This window comes from Somniosus microcephalus, chromosome 2, assembly GCF_052327205.1.
Source record: "Somniosus microcephalus isolate GS21.2 chromosome 2, FLI_Smic_1.0, whole genome shotgun sequence".
NCBI classification, from domain to species: domain Eukaryota; kingdom Metazoa; phylum Chordata; class Chondrichthyes; order Squaliformes; family Somniosidae; genus Somniosus; species Somniosus microcephalus.
Window position 1 is genome coordinate 101101802 of NC_140988.1, and position 19806 is coordinate 101121607.

Sequence of the window (19806 nt, forward strand, 5' to 3'; positions counted from 1 at the left end):
GCTTCAGTTATAAAGAGGCTTAGAGAAAGTGAAACAGAGACACGCAGATCGACCGAGAGACGAAGGGGGCGGACGGAGAGAGAGAAGGGGGGGGTGGGGGGCGCGAGCGAGCGGGGCGGGGGGGCGCGAGCGAGCGGGGCGGGGGGCGCGAGCGAGCGGGGCGGGGGGCGCGAGCGAGCGGGGCGGGGGGCGCGAGCGAGCGGGGCGGGGGGCGCGAGCGAGCGGGGCGGGGGGCGCGAGCGAGCGGGGCGGGGGGCGCGAGCGAGCGGGGCGGGGGGCGCGAGCGAGCGGGGCGGGGGGCGCGAGCGAGCGGGGCGGGGGGCGCGAGCGAGCGGGGCGGGGGGCGCGAGCGAGCGGGGCGGGGGGCGCGAGCGAGCGGGGCGGGGGGCGCGAGCGAGCGGGGCGGGGGGGAGCAAGATAGAGAACTCAAAGGGGCGGTGGGCCTGGTTTTGGGTGGGGGGGTTGCTTGCGGCCGAAGGAGGGGAGCCGAGCGAGCGTGCGAGGGAGAGGGGCCGAGCGAGCGGTCGAGTGAGCAAGCGGGCGAGGGAGAGGGGCCAAGGGAGTGTGTGAGGCAGAGGGGCCGAGTGAGCGAGAGCGACAGGCAGAGCCAGAGAGACAGAGAAACAAACAGCGAGTGACAACTGCAGAGACAAAGGGAGATAGTGAGACAACTAACAAAACAAATAGGAAGATATTTTCCAAATACCTGAATTTTTGTTTCTTTATAAATTTAATCTTTCAAAATTTTTCAGCAGAGTACAAAGCCCACTTAATCAAAGTAAACTTGTGACTGTGTGCCAGGCCATTTTAATTTTCTACTTGAAGTTCAACAAAATAATATAGAAATCTAGTCCAACGTGTTATTACCGTGAAGAAATCAAGCATGACGTACTACTACAGCATTGATACTTTACCAACTAACCAATATGCTGCAAAATGTCAACATGGATATCATAGTTGTACCTTTACATACCGATATACCACAACTCTGAAAAGTATCTATCACTGCAAAATAGTATGTTATTCAAGGAACGGATGAGGCTGCAGAGATCCTACTTTAACAGTGAACATGAACTGAAACAAGTTTGAATTTCCTTTAAGAATCAACCTTCATTAAAATGTTTTACTGCACTGTTTTTACCCATTATACATAACAAGCTTCTCAACTTGCTTTTATACTGTGGTAACTTATCTTGCATAATCTTTACTCAGAAGTTAAAACACATTCAGGAATGCATTGCTATGCTTACTAGTTCGTTCTGAGATCCATTAGGTGTGATATTCTCAAGCAAATGTGCTTATTGCACCATATTGACAACATGTAGCATTGATTTTTCACACCTTCTATGATTCTTTCATTTATATTCATGACCTATCCGTCAGCACAGCCTAAATAAATTTGGCAACATACCCACTAAAATGAATAAATCGATGCAAAGGAACATTAATGATGCATTATCCTTATTTGTCAGCCAAGTAAACCTTTAGGTTGTAAATGAAGGTCAAAAGCTTTGAAAAGGGTCAGAACCCATGACCTCTGAAGCCTCATTCTCACCAGTTATAGCTTTTGTTTTATTCATGGTCTCAAAACTAATGTGCTGAAAACTTCTGAACATAAAATAATTTCCAAGTTAGTGCAAAAGGTAAAGAGCCAAATAAAGAGATGTACTGGCTCATAAAAAAGATGTAAAATGAAAATTATACATTGAGCTCAAATTGTTACAATCTGTGAGACTAGGCAAAATTACTGATCCCCACAGAAAAAAATCTACTCTTTCCCCATTCCCTGATAAATACCTGAGTGAATGACTTCCATTTGATTTTTTTTAAAGAATTCATAAAATAGTCATAAGGAATTTTGTTGTGCAACTTCATCATGTTATTATAAACCATTACAATTTGGTACACTGTGGAAACAGTAGTCATTAAGCAAGTTACAGTACTAAGAATGTGACTGGACAACATGTGCTACAAATAAGGAAATGTGTAACTTGGGGAGGGGAAGTATTCCATTAACAGGAATAAAAGCTAAAATTGTTCAGATAAAATACATAGTTTTTGATTTTCAATTTCTGTTAACTCAAGTAATTTATATTTCAGTCAGTGAAATAACCTGTTGTAACATGGTGCACAAATTCAGTAGTACAGGTTATTAATCCCTTATCCAAAACCCTTGGGGCCAGATGGGTTTCGGAATTTTTCGGATTTCAGAACGGTAAGGGTATCTGCAGCTCTTTTTGACATTTTCACAGTGAAATTAAACTCAAAAATCACAAAATAACAAAAAATAATCAGAGCAGCAAATGCACGTGTGACTGGTAGCAGCGCTGAGACACAACTGACGCCTCACACCTGCGTGGGTCAAGCATCGGCCGCGTCGGGTCATGTCGTGCACACGAGTGACGCTCCACGAAAAAACTTTCGGTTTTCAGAGCTTTTCGAATTTCGGAATTGCGGATAAGGGATTGTGGACCTGTTATATAAATTTATATGATTTCCAAAGGCTTACCTGAGAACACAGTAACATGACCAACTCCACAACAGAACTGCTGGATTTCATGCAGACCAAGCCTATAAGGCAGAAAATGCACTTAATTAAAATACATGTTTTAGAAATGATTAGAGGTTGATATTAGTGTAGTACAGGTGCAAGAAATATAATTTGAAGAAACCTGGCCTAGGTCTTAACAGGACACTGTCTCTATATAAATATTTACGAACATTTCAATCAGCCTCCCTTTGCCCTACCATATAACACGTCATCAGAATATTAATAGTTTCCTCTCAGCTTTTGCTGGTATTCAAATATGAATATAAATAAGTTTTCAATACTACCGCTTTTTGGTACACAATATCCAAGAGAAAATCTGTTCTGACATAAACTCAGGTGTTCTTGCAGTTCCAAGAATATTCTCTGGTGTCCGCCTTGGCTCAGTGGTAGCACTCTGGCCGCCGAGTCAGAAGGTCATGGATTCAAGCCCCACTCCAGAGGTGAGCACATAATCTAGGCTGACACTGAGTGCAGTACTGAGTGAGTTCTTCACTGTCAGAGATGCCATCTTTCAGATGAGATGTTAAGCCAAGGTGCAATCTGCCCCCCCAGCTAGATGTGAAAGATTCTATGGCATTATTCAAAGAACAGTGGAGTTTACCCACTGTCCAGGCTAACATCACTGAAACAGATTATCTGGTCCTTTAGTTCATTGCTGTTTGTGGGACCTTGCTGTGCCCAAATTGGCTGCTGCATTTCTCTACGTTACACAGTGACCACACTTCAAAAAATACTTCATTGGCTGTGAAGCACTTCGGGACGTCTTGAAATCATGAAGTGTGCTGTATAAATTGAAGTTTCTTGTTTTTTCAAACCCAAACCTTTGAAAAACAACCTTGGTGAGCAAAGCAATATTTAACATTTAAAAAGAATTTACTCTTAATTGGGTGTATACAACATCTGTAAACTTTACAGACATTGTGAACAGATCAATATAGTCAGTATTGGAGCAGAATTCAAGGGTGATAGAAAAATGACTTTCAAAAATAAACTAGAATTTCATTCAATCTGCAAGAGTGTTTAAATATTGAAAGTGTTCATCACTTCTTTCAGAGCTGATATTCATTGACTAAAATTAGTACACCATACCATTTACTACCCATTAAAAAGAATGCAAAAGCTTAAATTAAGTCACCAAATGTTTAAGCCAAACCACTAAACCTGAATTTTTTTTGCTAACTGAAGAGAAGGCAGCAATTAGGACTAATTAATGAAAAGTGAACCATGCTACATAACATACAAACGCATATTGCAAGCAGCTATATATCAGTTACCGACATTGCACCACACAGCTGTCTGATACAAGGAGTCTATTTTTTTCTGCTTACTATAACCATCCCAGTGACAAGGATTCTTCAGGTGACTGATCACTATTCCCTGCACCACCACAATAAATGATTATGAATGACGCAGAATTGTTAGCGGTGCTTAATAAACTGGCCTGGTGCATTTTCCCTTTTCCTGGTGTTAGGTCATTATAAAATGCTGCGATAACTTTCTTTAATCAATTCATCACAGTTGCAGTGCAATAAATAGAGCTTCTCAGCTATGAAGTAATACTTTCTTTTGAGCAATTAGTCCAGTGTCAGGGAAAACTGTGTGATACAGTACTTGCACTGCTAAAACACTGTGGACTATAATGACTGTATACAAAATAGAGATTTCAACTCAACTGAATGTAAATTTGAACAGGAAATTATCCAAGGATCGACCAGTCTGAGTCAACCAGTATAACTACTGTTCAGTCCACATATATTAGGTTTGATTATTTATATCTTATTCTGAAAGGAGATTGGTGACATACTTGGGAATAAAAAGTGAAAGATAAAAGTGTTTAATGTTTTAATGAAAGGTGAGAAATGTTTTGCCCAAAAAGACTTCCAACTGAACTGTGGTTTAGTCAGCACCATTTTATTATAAAAGGATGAAAATATACCTTTTTTTCTTAAATAAGGAATTAAAGAATCCAAATGTTCAAGTTAAATAATTGATTGAATGTTCTTATAATCAATGAGAGTAGCCCAACTGAATTGCAGGAGGTTTCAAGACATTGCTCACTTTTTCTATTTTGGCTAAATTGAGTACTGTATTAATGAATGCCCGTTTATAACGTTACCTATATTTATATTGTCTACTTTATCTAGAATTGCTCAGTTTCAATTTCAAAATGTTACGATAAGCTGTGCTTGCGTGTCTTATTACTGCTCCAAATGTGTACAGCATATGTCATATTGATCCACAATATCTACATTTTGCTATCCATACCACAGGTTATTATATATGCAGAGAGGGGAAATGGCTCTATGACCTTTGCTTTCTCTGTTACTCTCTCCCTTCAGCCCTCTAGCTATCAATCAAGTTTCCATTTTGTTTTGTGGCAGCAGACATCCCAAACACTCTTATTAGTACTTTGACCCTTGACCCCCTCTCTGTAAACCTAGCAGAACCAAAAGTGGTTTTAAAAAAGGCACTAGCTACTTTATGGGTTTCATGGGATTACAATGGGTTTTTATGAATATTGAGATGACAAGTCTTAACTTCATTTTGTTTCCTCTTCACTTCCTTTTGCAGAGTGATCAAACAAGGTTACCATGTTAGAAGGCATCACAAGGAAGTCTGCCCTCTCTCAATAAATTAGCTAATTATTTAATAACGCAGCTGTCAAAATAAAGTGAATTCTCCATTGTTTTCAAGAGATGTGGTATATCAAGAAGAAACAGTGAATAGATACGTAGCCTGAAACCACTGAATAATACCTCAAACAGGTGAGAGCTCAAATCTGCCAGCAATTCAATTTAGATTCAGGCAAATAAATATATAAGTAAATAAAATTTAGGCAGGACCCACAAAGACAGTACGCGGCAGAAAGGGAGTTTGCAGGGAAGACAGAAAAATACATTTGTTTTACATATTTGCTATTTTTTGTGCTCAAGATAAAAAGCATGAGTGCTGAGAAATTAAATATTTTACCATCTAGAGACAGCAACATTATGTATAGCCCAGCCAGGTATAGCGTACTGCTATTATGCTACAATGTATTTTTCCCAGTTTTCTCTCTTCTTCTAAAAGCTTGAACACATTCTGGGACACACTTTTGCAGAGGTGCTGTCAGTTCTCCTTCCTGCAACTCATCCAAGTGACCATTTTTCTTGTGAGCAGAAACAATGAAGGTAAGCAAGCCATTTGGCTGTGGAGGGCATCATAGACAAGCTCAATCCAATCATCACCCAACCCTCCAGAAACTTTTCAATCAGGAGCAGGCACCCTGCTCAATTTTTCCTCTCCCTAGCCTAAGCTGGGGCCTATTGCAGTATGTCTACATCCACTCTGACTGGTATCATTTAACTCAGCACAGACTGGGGATTAAATTTGGAGCGTTCCAGTTCTGCATAAGTCAGTTGTACACTGCGCAATGCATTTAACCTCTAGGCCATCAGGCACATTCTCTACCCACCCAAACAATGCATTTAAATGCAATTTAAAAACAATCGCTACTGTATCGGTTTGCTAATTTTTTTCAATTTTATGCTGTGGATCTGTATTTACTGCGAACTGCGTTGAAAATGCCCAGGCTCATTTATTATAGGACAGTTACAACCAGCACAGAGACGTTCATTCCATCAATCTAGTTGGATTCAAACCAACATCCTAAAGGAAAAGAGCAGTGTTTTAATCACACAGGAATAGCCACTCATATGAGCGACCAGAAACTGTCAATGCCTGTGGAATCATACATGGATATTTGAAGGGGTAAAGATTCACTTGTATAATATCAGGAATGGGAGGCTGCAGTTATGGAGAAAAACTGAAAAAAACTGGCTTTTTCCCCACTGGAACAGAGACAATTTTAAGTGGATCTAATAGTTTTCCAAATTATGAAAAATTGAGAGGATAAATAAATAGTGAAAGATTGTTCCCACTGATTGGATTATGAGAACATGGAATGCTTTACCACAACTGGGTATTGAGGAAGTGGCTATATCATGAAAGGAATTGAAATGTTTAAGGTACAGAGAAAGGCAGGTAAATAGGATTAGAAATGGGACAGCTCCAGTTGAAGAACTAACACCAACAGAGGCACGATGGGCCAAATGGTCTCTCGTGCTGTAAATTCTATGAAAACTCGTCAAGAGTCAACATCTTCAAAAGATGAGAAAATTAAGTAAAAAGGTCAAAAGGGGAGACTAAATGCAGATTGGGTGATCGCTTTGCTGAACACCTCGTTCAGTCGCAAACACGACCCTGAGTTTCCGGTCGCTTCCCATTTTAATTTTCTGTCCCACTCCCCCTCTGTCCTCAGTCTGCTGCACTGTTCCAATGAAGCTCAATGGAAGTTCGAGGAACAGCACCTCATCTTTCAATTAGACACTTTACAACCTTCTGGACTCAACATTGATTTCAATAACTTTAGATCATAACCACTGCTATTTTTTCCAGACAATAGATGCTGGTAATAATTCTGCTGTTGCCATTTACAGCTCCTCTAGACCCATCTTTTGTTTCTTTACTTGTCCCATTACCATCTCATTTTGTCTTGCACCATCAATACCTTTAGTCATTTAATCACTCCTGCTTTCCAGCCCATCACAGACCTTCCCTTCTTTTCTTTCCTCCCCGTCTCTCCTCTTCAAACACCCCTCCCCCCCACACCCGCACTTTCCCTGCCTCTGTACTTGCTTAAAAACGGTTACATTTCCAACTTCTTCCAGTTCTGATGAAAGGTCATTGATCTGTTGCTCCACAGATGCTGCCTGACTTGCTGAGTATTTCCAGCATTTTCCATTATTATTTGAGTAAAACAGTCATTTGCCTCAAAGTTCAACATTAGCAGATCAAATCTTAATTATCCAAGGTGAATAAATAAATGTCATTTCAACACGTTTTCAGATCCCTACCACCTTTAAACTTGCTAACTTTTCCCGACTAATTTTTCTGATGTCATCTGTACGGTTTTATTAGAACTACAGGAAACAGAAATGAAAAGGGCTAACAGTTGCTAAATGCAATAATTATTTGTAATTGATTTTTTTACTAACTAATCTTGTAAATAAGAAAAATGTGAATAAATGTTTATTTGTTGGAGTAGTTTGCTACAGAAGTGTTGATAAATGGCTTCAATGAGGGAAAATATTTGCAAAGATTTTTGAATACGCAGTATTAAAGTCTCAAAATTACTGCATCTTTCTCTAATTTTCCTTCACCTGTCCTTGTGATAACATACATTCAATTCTATTGGCAGGCAGTTCTGCGAAAAACTTCTTCAAAAAAAAAATCAGTCAGAAATAATTATTACACTACTAAGAGCCAGACAGTTGTATATTCTTCCAATTCCACTATAAAAGTATTATGTTATGTTCCATTTTGTCTCACTGGCCAAGAACTTGCAAAACATGCTCATCAACAGAACCTGAGACATCTTTGGCTTAGAAGGTACCTCTCAAAGTACCAAACCATCCAACCAAGAATGGTTTAAATCAGAATCCCATTGGGAAAAGGGAGTACGAAATAAGAAGAACTGGTTGGTTTAGTGGATTAGCACGAGAGATTAGCGTGCAAAATTAAGGCACATGGGATTGGGGGCAAGGTATTGACTTGGATAGAGAACTGGTTGGCGGACAGAAAGCAAAGAGTTGGAATAAATGGGTCGTTTTCCGAGTGGCAGGCAGTGACTAGTGGGGTACCGTAAGGATCGGTCCTAGGACCCCAGCTGTTCACAATATATATTAATGATCTGGACGAGGGAATTGGATGTAATATCTCCAAATTTGCAGACGACACAAAGCTGGGTGGGAGGGTATGCTGTGAGGAGGATGTCGTGAAACTCCAGTACGATTTGGACAAGTTGGTTGATTGATTGGGCAGAAACATGGCAAATGTGCTATAATGTGGATAAATGTGAGGTTATCCACTTTGGTAGCAAAAACAGGAAGGCAGATTATTATTTGAATGGCAATAGATTGGGAGAAGGGGAAGTGCAAAGAGACCTGGGTGTTCTTGTGCACCAGTCGCTGAAGGTAAGCATGCAGGTGCAGCAGGCGGTTAAGAAGGCAAATGGTATGTTGGCCTTCGTAGCAAGAGGGTTCGAGTACAGGAACAAGGATGTCTTGCTACAGTTGTACAGGGCCTTGGTGAGACCGCACCTTGGAGTATTGTGCACAGTTTTGGTCGCCTTACCTGAGGAAGGACGTTCTTGCCATGGAAGGAGTGCAGCGAAGATTCACCAGGCAGATACCTGGGATGGCAGGAATGACGTATGAGGAGAGATTGTGTCGATTGGGCTTATACTCACTGGAGTTTAGAAGATTGAGAGGGGATCTCATCGAAACCTATAAAATTCTGTCAGGCCTGGACAGACTAGATGCAGGAAGGATGTTTCTGATGGCCGGGGAGTCCAGAACCAGGGGTCATAGTCTAAGGATAAGGGGTAAGCCATTTAGGACTGAAATGAGGAGGAATTTCTTCACCCAGAGAGTGGTGAACCTGTGGAATTCTCTGCCAGAGAGGGCGGTGGAGGCCAGTTCATTAAATATATTCAAGAGTTGGATATATTTCTTAAGGCTAAAGGGATCAAGGGATATGGGGAGAAGGCAGGGACAGGGTACTTGTGGTGTATGTGCCTTTAAGAGCAATTGTGGTGTATGTGCCTTTAAGAGCCCCAGGTGTGAGTAATGCCGGTAATTGCCACTTGGGCTATATAAGCCTGTGTATTGTGTATATCCTTTAGAACCCCCCCCCAGACTTGCTTAGTAAATACCTATGAACCAACTCCTGTCTTCAGTGTCTTTATCTACACACGAACACTACAGTGGCGACGAAGTGGAAACGGACTTACCTGCAATTCGGCAGCACCTCAAGGACATCGATTCCTCCAGCGTCCAGAAGACTCAAGGAAGTAATAGAAACTGTGGTTTCACCAGCTGGCGGCAAGTACTGCGCTAATCCTTCCTGGGCGTCAGGCTGGGGCTCCAGCGGCGAGCTCTGCAGCTGAGACAGGCAGCGAAATCGGAGGCAAGCAATAACGGACTGGGAGGGTGCACTCGGGAGACGGCCGGCGCGGCAAGCAGGTCAGCGTTTAGACCTCCGTCGGGAACGAGTCTCCAACAGTGAATAAACGGAAACCACAGTAAAACAGCGTTGTTATCGGTAGCAGCGGCGGGAAAACGCGGGAAGCGCCATATCGTTGCGACAGAGAAAAAAAAAAAGCGCGGGAAGCGCCTTATCTTTTTTTTTGAAATGCCCAAGTCTGGCAATATTGATGCTTTTGATAACGAAACAGAGCCTAACTTTGGCAATATTGATGTTTTTGATAACAACATAGAGGATTGGACCACATATGTAGAAAGAGTGGAGGTGTTTTGCACCGCAAATGGAATAGAAGATGAAAAAAAAGCTTCAGTGCTTCTGGATCTAATGGGCGCAGAAACATACAAGCTGTTACGCAACTTAATCACTCCAGCCGAACCGATGGACAAGAATTTTGAAGAGATTGTTGATACCCTACACTGCCAATTCGAGGCAGGACTGGCAGATTCGCTGCAAGACAAATTCATCTGCAATCCCCTAAGTGTAGAAACACAAAAAAAGGTATCTTCTGGAAAAGATTTAACACTGGACAAGGCTTTCAGTGCAATAGGAGCGGCAAAGATACAGCAAAGGCCACAGGACTTCGGCACCCATGAAATGACACGGGGTTTCGAGAGATGTTATCGCTGCAGCAGATCCAACCATGACCAGAGGGATTGCTGGTTCAAAGAAAAAGCATGCAGGCGATGTGGAAAGATGGGACACATTCCACGTGTATGCCGATCTGAAAATAAAAAATCCACTAACGGGAAAAGAATCAATAAGGAAAAGCACAGAAAGGTACAAATGATGACGGACAGTAGCTCCAAAGACCAGAAGAGCGATAGCGACTCCGGGAACAAGAGACTAAGCTCTCTCAAATTACATAATGTAATTGCCAATGAATATTACCAGACCATTTGGGTTACCCTCATAATAGCAGGGTCCCCAGTTAAAATGGAGCTAGATACAGGATCAGCTCTAACCGTAATAAATCGACGAGATTACGAGAGGCTATTTTCGCATATACCTCTAAAAGACACATCCATTATCTTAAAAACATATACGGGGCAGAAAGTATACCCCAAAGGAAAAATAAAGGTGCCTGTGGTATACAACGGCAAAGAAATACAAAAGTTGTATTTATACATTCTACAAGATGGTGGTCCACCGTTGTTGGGACGTTAATGGATAAGGAAGATACGTTTAGACTGGCACTCCATTCAGGCACTGACGGTGACCAAGAAGGAAAAAAACAATGATGACATCATACCTGAACGATTAAAAGACATCTTGGCCAACGCCAAAGAAGTGTTTCAAGAGAAACTAGGAACCTTGAAAGGCATCACCGCCTCAATAAAAGTGGACGATACAGCAATTCCAAAAAATTTTAAGGCAAGACCGGTGCCATACGCAATACGTCCGGCAGTCGAGGCAGAGCTGGAGAATTTGGAAAAGTCAGGCGTATTATCCAAAATAGATTGGAGCGAATGGGCAACACCCATCGTTCCAGTCATGAAAAAAGCATTGAAAAATAACTGAGGAACAGAGAAAAATTCGCATCTGTGGGGACTTTAAGGTGACTGTAAACCCGGTCCTTCACACGGTACAGTATCCTCTTCCGAGGATAGAAGATATTTTCGCCTCACTATCCGGAGGGAAACGTTTCACAAAAATTGACTTGGCACAGGCATATCTACAGATGGAGGTTGAGGAGACCTCTAAAAAGTATCTCACAATAAACACACACAAAGGCCTGTACCAGTACAATCGACTGGTTTTTGGAGTAGCATCAGCTCCAGCTATCTGGCAAAGAGCTATGGAGCAAGTCCTGCAAGGGATTCCGGGGACTCAATGCTACCTAGACGACATCCTTATAACAGGAGAAAACGACAACGAGCACCGTGCCAATTTGGAGCAAGTGCTCACTAGGCTGAAAGAACGGGGCCTACGAGCAAATCGCCCCAAGTGCGAATTTTTCCAAAATCAGATATCATATTGTGGCCACATAATTAATAAGGAAGGGTTGCATAAGTCACCTGAAAAAATTGAAGCAGTTATAAAAGCCCCAGCACCTGAAAATGTTTCACAATTAAGGTCATTCCTGGGATTAATAAATTACTATCATAAATTTTTACCGAACTTATCAACTATTCTACACCCTCTTAATGATCTTCTACACACAGGAGTGATTTGGAAATGGAACGAAGACTGTAAACGTGCCTTCCATAAATGTAAAGACTTAATCACATCCGAGAAAGTTTTGGCTCATTACAACCCATCACTACCAATCAGACTGGCGTGCGATGCATCCCCTTACGGCATAGGAGCAGTATTATCCCATAAATTCCCTGATGGCTCAGAACGGCCGATAGCTTTTGCGTCACGCTCATTAAACTCAGCTGAGCGTAACTATGCCCAAATAGACAGAGAAGCACTCAGCCTGGTATGGGGAGTGAAGAAATTCAACCATTACCTACACGGACAAAAATTTACCTTGCTGACTGACCATCAACCCCTCATCTCCATATTCAACCCTAAAAAAGGTGTTCCCGTTATGACAGCACAAAGATTACAGAGGTGGTCCCTTTTTCTAGGGGCACACCAATACAACATTGAATACAAAGGGTCAAAACAGCATGGGAATGCTGACGGTTTATCGCGCCTACCGTTGCCAACGATAGAAGAGGCACCTACAGTAGACCCAGTGGAGATATTCCACTCTACCATAGTGGAATGTCTACCGGTGACAAATTCTGCCATTGAAAGGGAGACAAGAAATGACCCTACTCTCTCACGGGTCTACGATTTAACAGTGAAGGGATGGCCAGCACATGGCGAGCCACTATTGCCAGCATTCTCGCAAAGAAGAGAACAACTGTCAGTGTGCCGAGGAACCTTGATGTGTGGAGCCAGAGTGGTGATTCCACCCAAACTCCAGGATAAAGTACTAAAGGAGCTTCACGAGGGGCATCTGGGTGGAGTGAAAATGAAGAACCTAGCTAGAGCGTTTGTATGGTGGCCAGGTATCGATGGAGACATCGAAGACATGACCAAGAGCTGCCTAGGATGCCAGAAGGTCCAAAATGCTCCGCCACAGGCCCCTCTACATCCATGGGAGTGGCCCTCATCTCCCTGGCAAAGGGTGCACACCGACTTTGCTGGTCCATTTATGGACTCAATGTTCTTAATCGCAGTTGATGCACACTCCAAGTGGCCGGAGGTAATAAAGATGTCCTCCATCACCACGGAAAAAACCATCACAGTATTAAGGACCATATTTGCCAGGAATGGGCTGCCGGAACAGATATGTTCTGATAATGGACCGCAATTTGTGTCCGAAGAATTCAGAAAGTTCTTAAAGAACAATGGGGTAAAGCACTACACGTCCGCCCCATACCATCCCGCCACCAATGGATTGGCTGAAAGGTTTGTCCAGACCTTCAAGAAGGCCATAAAGGCCATGGGTAATGAAGACATAAAACTTCAGCACAAGGTGGATAACTTCTTATTTGCATATAGGAATGCAACACACATGGTTACCAACCAAACTCCCGCCATGATGTTCTACAATAGAAACCTAAGATGCCGGCTGGATTTGGTCAAGCCCAACATCCGAAGGGACGTGGAGAACCGGCAGTTTCAGGGCATGAATGAAAGGCCAACTAGGGCCTTCCAGATAGGCCAACCGGTTTTGGCCCGGGACTACCGTACTGAGAAATGGCAGCCTGGAACTATCTGCACATGACTAGGACCACTGATGTATACCGTGGACATCGGAGAAAGCATAATAAGGCGCCATGCTGACCAAATCATCAAGTCATCCGAAAAGGGACAACCTACACCACCACTCTATACATCTAACGATGAAGTAGAGATACCCATATCTACCTCCGATCCGGTGATACTGGAACCCGATGAACCCGACACTGGCATTCAAGCCGAATCAGCCTTGCCAAAAGAACCTACTACACCACCAGAAACTACTACACCCCCGAGGCGTTATCCGGACCGAGTCAGGAAGCCTCCTGAGAGACTAACTTATAATTAATACAGCAATGTATATTATTTTGCATATAACATGTAATTAATAATTACTTAAAAATATGATGTACTGGTTAACTAAAAGGGGAGGAATTGTGGTGTATGTGCCTTTAAGAGCCCCAGGTGTGAGTAATGCCAGTAATTGCCACTTGGGCTATATAAGCCTGTGTATTGTGTATATCCTTTAGAACCCCCCCCCCAGACTTGCTTAGTAAATACCTATGAACCAACTCCTGTCTTCAGTGTCTTTATCTACACACGGACACTGCAGTACTGAATTTGGATGATCAGCCATGATCTCATTGAATGGCGGAGCAGGCTCGAAGGGCCTACTCCTGCTCCTATCTTCTATGTTTCTATATACAATTGTTTTAACTGCTGGGACCCGAGTTTGAATTCCACCCAGATTAATGAGGAAAGGGTTGTGTTTCTGCTAGCTGCAAAGGTCAGACGTGAAATAAATTGGGGTTGTAAAACCGATTACTAATGGATGTAGGCACACAGCATGAAACTGGCCACAAGAAAGTTGGGCATAAGAATTGAAATGTCACTGCTTTCTTCCAAAGTTAGGACAGAGAAGGAGCCTAACTCTATATCTGGCCTGTACAATGAACCTTGAAATGCTTGATGCTGATACAGGGTATAAAGGGTGAATAAAATGTGCCATTCCCCAACATTGACATCTTAGCTGCACAAAAATGGGTTAGAGTTTGCTTTGCTGATCAAAAGTCACCAAAAACCTCCACTAAAAAATCTTTATGAACTAAAACCTCCATGTCATAAAACAAAGAATGGACTCCCATTTTAAAAATAGTGCCCAGCTTATATTTTAGAAATTTCAGCACAGACCACTCGGACATTGCCATTGAGTACAAGGAGAAACTAAGGTTGGTTTGGTGGGGGTGGGAGTGGTTGTGGTGAAAGAGATAGAGAGGGTAGAAGAAAAATGCCCAGGCTACACAATCATTACTTATCTGTCTTCAAGTATATAATCAAATACAGCCTGCTTGTGTATTAAATGTCTTAAATTGTATTTGGAAACTTACTTGTACCCTCAATGAGCAATTCTTGTCCATGACTGCCCAGAAGAGTACGTGAAAGAAAAGGAGCAAAGTCCACAAAAATCTCCCTCAGAAGAGGTGCAGTCTTCTCCAGTGCACGTTCGAGCCTTGCTGTAATACTAAACAGGTTTAAAAAAAAGTTACATTTAAATTTTACAAACTCTGCAATGGAGGATCGATCAATTCTAAGACATGACGTTAATACCAGACTAATTTTTTTGAAGATATGATTTGGAGATGGAAACGTTAGTGCAATTCATTTAATGCGATATCTCCACTAGGCTGTTACTAAATGCAGCAGTAACACACTCCATCATATCAAAAGTTTATTACATTTATAAATATCTAATTTTATACTATAGCAATTCAGTTTCAGTAAATGTATTTGAAATTCTTTTCATACGATCAAGTAGTACCAAATTCCCTCTAAAACTGCCAATAGAAAAGGTGAAGCAAAAAACTGGAGTATAAAAGATCTTTGTGAAAAGTTAATAAAGTAGTTATTACCTCATATTTGCTGCAGAGTCCTCTGGCATTGGGGACACAGTTTGAACAGATGGCAGTTTTGAGTTGGAAGGTCCACCACCTAAGAGAATTCAAACAGAAAATTTGCTGACAAAATAAATCACAACACTTTTTATTCAGTAAAAGTGGTATATTAGATCTCAATGTTTCCTATGAACTATTTCTTGCATATTAAAACATATGGGCCTTCAAGATCTTTTTGATGATGCTTCCCTTGAAAACTATATGCGAACTGCAGTGATTTAAAAGAAATGTGGAGGTACAATTTTCAAAAAAGGATTTCCAATTTGGATATGGAAAGCAAAGTGGGGCAATAAAATCTAAGTCAAAAAATGAGGGCCAAGCAGTAACGCAGTCAAATAAAACATTATGCCTCATCTTAGAGCTGTGTTGTCCAATACATTAGCCATGTTGCTAATTGAAAAACCAGATGTGGCTAATTGCACTTTTGATTGGTAAATTAAAAATGAGCACGGTCATAGACGAGAAATGTTAACTTGCTGAGTATTTCCAGCATTTTCTGCTTTTATTTCAGATTTCCAGCATCCACAGTATTTTGCTTTTGTAATAGACACAGTCGTTGAGCATGTGATCTCATTACGCGTATTTATGTGTACTTTAAATGTCGTGTGTTTTTGTTGGTAAAACGGCAAGACAAAAAAAGCAGAGTGTCCAAGTGCATGGAAACACCAGCAACATTGTATGGAGAGGGGAACTATCACCAGGCCAGAATAAAGCAAGCTAAGCCAGTAATGAGCAGCTCCAAAAGGATGTGTCATGGCAAAAGGCAAGTAGCACCAAACCGTGTTCCAGATGGAGAGCAGGGGTCGGTCTGGTGCTTCGCATTGTGAGAGTCAACATTCTCAGCAATCACTCTGATAAAGTCAAAGTACCACTGGCAACTGCTGCACAAAAATCTTGAGGCTGAAATGTAATGCATATTTGCCTGTATTGTGTGCAAGTCATTTTCTACTACAATTAGTGCATGTGGCTCAAATGGAGTCACTGTAGCCACACCTGTGGGTAGTCAGCAATTTCTATTGGACAACACTATTTCAGAGTTGTTAAACTAACTTAAGATTTAGCAAAAAGTATATGAGCAGTGTCTATAATCCATCATGGGCTTCAAAAAGTTAATAGATCTCAATATATGGGGACACTGGAGACCTCAAGTGACCCAAGGTTGAGCACCATCACAGAAATAACATCTAAATGTAAATCAATGAACAGATCACATGTGGTAAAAATGAGTTTTAATCAACAACAAAAACAAAAATAAAATTAAGGGTTTATTAGCAGTGATTTACTAAATTTAGTGAGTGCTAAAAATGCATTGCACAGTAGCTGGTGTCTTGATTAAGATTACCATCTTAATGATATGAAGCTAGATACAAAAATGCAATTTTTGATGCTTGGTCTCTGCTTCCAGCACCTTCACAGATAGAAAATGGATGCTTATTGTAGGGCACTGTTGTGTACTATTCTTTGAGAGGGTTTGTCAGCAACATTTTAAAAATGCTTAATTTTCTAAATCCTGATAAAGCTAGTCTTTCGGTAATTAAAATACAACCATTGTTGGCATCAGCAACATCAGTGGCATAGAAAAATCATCTTGTTCACAGAATTAAAGTGACGATTGTCAATTTTAGCCAGTCGAGACACAGCATGTTTTTAGTGGAGATCACGTTCAGATCCAATTCAAAACTATAGCTGAATCGGAAGTCATTCAGGGTCCTCTCTTATGGGAAACTACCTTCCGATTTAAAAAAACAGAATTTCAATAATTTGCTCATAAAAATCTTAACCACGTCGTGGAAAAAGCCAGCTTGTAGATTTTATCTCGTGCTGCATGCAATACATTTTGGGAGAATTCTCTCATTTAGATTTGCGCTCCTAGCTGTGCATTAAAACTGCCCACAGAATTTTGACTCAAAAGATAATGTTTAGCAACCAAAACCTCTGATGAGTTCACGAGCACAGCTGACAGAGCACATGACTAAAATTATATTGTGCAGATGAAATGAAAATGCAACATTAACCTAGCAATTAAAAGTCACATTACAGCTGGATTACTCCATAAAGCCATAACACATGATTCAGAGCTTTTGCCAAAGGACTTGATTGAAAATTTTATAAATTTTCAAAATTGTTATCGTAAAGCTTCTAGTAAGAATTAAGCCTGCAATCTGATGCCCAGCAAGTTTCTAAAAACTCTCTCGCCATTTAGCAACCCTGACAACTTGAACATTAAAACATTCTTTGGTGCCTAAACTCTGAAATATGATCAGATTTCTAAATTGCAGAAGCCAGAGTACAGTTAGTTGGAAACCTTCTACCATCAAATTCAGTTACCCCATACAGAATTGACAAATTCTTCTCAAACTTTTAATTTCCTTAAAGAAAATCCCTATTTTTTAAAAATCTTTCAGGCATTCCATCCAAAACAATTTTTTTAATTTTTTTTTAATTCGTTCATGGGATGTGGGCTTCGCTGACAAGGCCAGCATTTATTGCCCATCCCTAATTGTCCTCGAGAAGATGCTGGTGAGCCATCTTTTTGAACCGCTGCAGTCCATATGGTGAAGGTATGCCCACAGTGCTGTTACATAGGGAGTTCCAGAATTTTGACTCAGCGACGATGAAAGAACGGCAATATATTTCCAAATCAGGATGGTGCGAGACTTGGTGGGGAACTTGGAGGTGGTGGTGTTCCCATACACATGCTGCCTTTGGCCTTCTAGGTGGTAGAGGTCACGGGTTTGGGAGGTGCTGTTGAAGAAGTTTGGCAAGGTGCTGCAGTGCATCTTGTAGATGGTACATACTGCAGCCACGGTGCGCCGGTGGTGAGTGTATGTGGTGCCAATCAAGTGGGCTGCTTTGTCCTGGATTGTGTCGAGCTTAGAGTGTTGTTAGAGCTGTACTCATCCAGGAAAGTAGAGAGTATTCCATCACACTCCTGACTTGTGCCTTGTAGATGGTGGAAAGGCTTTGGGGAGTCAGGAGGCAAAACACTTGCCACAGAATACCTAGCCTCTGACCTGCTCTTGTTGCCACAGTATTTATGTGGCTGGTCCAGTTAAGTTTCTGGTCAATGGTGACCCACCCAGGATGTTAATGGTGGGGGATTCGGCAATGGTAATGCTGTAGAATATGAAGGGGTGGTGGTTAGACGCTCTCTTGTTGGAGGTGGTCACTGCCTGGCACTTGCGTGGCACGAATATTACTCGTCACTTATAAGCCCAAGCCTGAATGTCATCCAGGTCTTGCTGCATGCAAGCACAGACTGCTTCATTATCTGAGAAGTTGCGAATGGAACTGAACATTGATGATTGCACAATGAAAATCCCCACTTCTGACCTTATGATGGAGGGAAGGTCATTGATGAAGCAGCTGAAGATGGTAGGGCCTACGACACTGCCCTGAGGAACTCCTGCAGCGATGTCCTGGGGCGGAGATGATTGGCCTTCAACAACCACAACATCTTTTTTTGTGCTAGGTATGACTCCAGCCAGTGCAGAGCTTTCCGCCAATTCCCATTGACTTCAATTTTACTAGGGCTCCTTGATGCCACACTCAGTCAAATGCTGCCTTGATGTCAAAGGCAGTCACTCTTACCTCACCTCTGGAATTCAGCTCTTTTGTCTATGTTTGGACTAAGGCTGTAATGCGGTCTGGAGCCAAGTGGTCCTGGCAGAACCCAAACTGAGCATCGGTGAGCAGGTTATAGGTGAGCCAGTGCCGCTTGATAGCACTGTCGACAACATCTTCCATCACTTTACTGATGATCGAGAGTAGACTGATGGGGCAGTAATTGGCCAGATTGGATTTGTCCTGCTTTTTATGAACAGGACATACCTGGGTAGTTTTCCACATTGTCGGGTAGATGCCAGTGTTGTAGTTCTACTGGAACAGCTTGGTTAGAGGCACGGCTAGTTCTGGAGCACAAGGTTTTAGCACAACAGCTGGGATATTGTCAGAGCCCATAGCCTTTGCTGTATCCGGTGCGCTCAGCCGTTTCTTGAGATCATGTGGAGTGAATCGAACTGGCTGAAGACTGGCTTCTGTGATGGTGGGGACCTCAGGAGGAGGTCGAGATGGATCATCCACTCAGCACTTCTGGCTGAAGGTGGTTGCGAACACTTCAGCTTTGTCTTTTGCACTTGCGTGCTGGGCTCTGCCATCATTGAGGATGGGGATGTTCACGTGGCCTCCTCCTCCTCCTATCAGTTGTTTAATTGTCCACCACCATTCACGACTGGATGTGGCAAGACTGCAGAGCTTTGATCTGATCTGTGGATTGTGAGATCGCTTAGCTCAGTCTATAGCATGCTGTTTTCTCTGTTTAGCATGCATCTAGTCCTGTGTTGCAGCTTCCCCAGTTTGCCACCTCATTTTTAGGTACACCCGGACTCGTTGTGCGAGTCAACATTCTCAGCAATCACTCTGGAAAAAGTCAAGTATTGCTCGCAACTGCTGGACAAAAACCTAGAGGCTGCACTAAGATGTGCTGTATCTGAATTTCATGGCAGAACTCCAAACTTTGATGAAAGAGAAAGACTGCAA

At 42.1% G+C, this 19806-nt stretch overlaps 1 protein-coding gene across 2 annotated transcripts in view; it reads right to left on the minus strand.

The window, feature by feature from the left end:
• lrba (LPS-responsive vesicle trafficking, beach and anchor containing) overlaps positions 1–19806 on the minus strand; it is a 991104-nt gene that overhangs the window by 732692 nt on the left and 238606 nt on the right. For both annotated transcript variants that reach the window (XM_086011652.1, XM_086011642.1), the window contains exons 31-33: positions 15226–15304; positions 14704–14837; positions 2510–2571 (exon numbers count right to left, since the gene is read on the minus strand). In XM_086011652.1, the coding sequence (XP_085867778.1) occupies positions 2510–2571; positions 14704–14837; positions 15226–15304 (275 nt within the window). The remainder of the gene's footprint in view (positions 1–2509; positions 2572–14703; positions 14838–15225; positions 15305–19806) is intronic.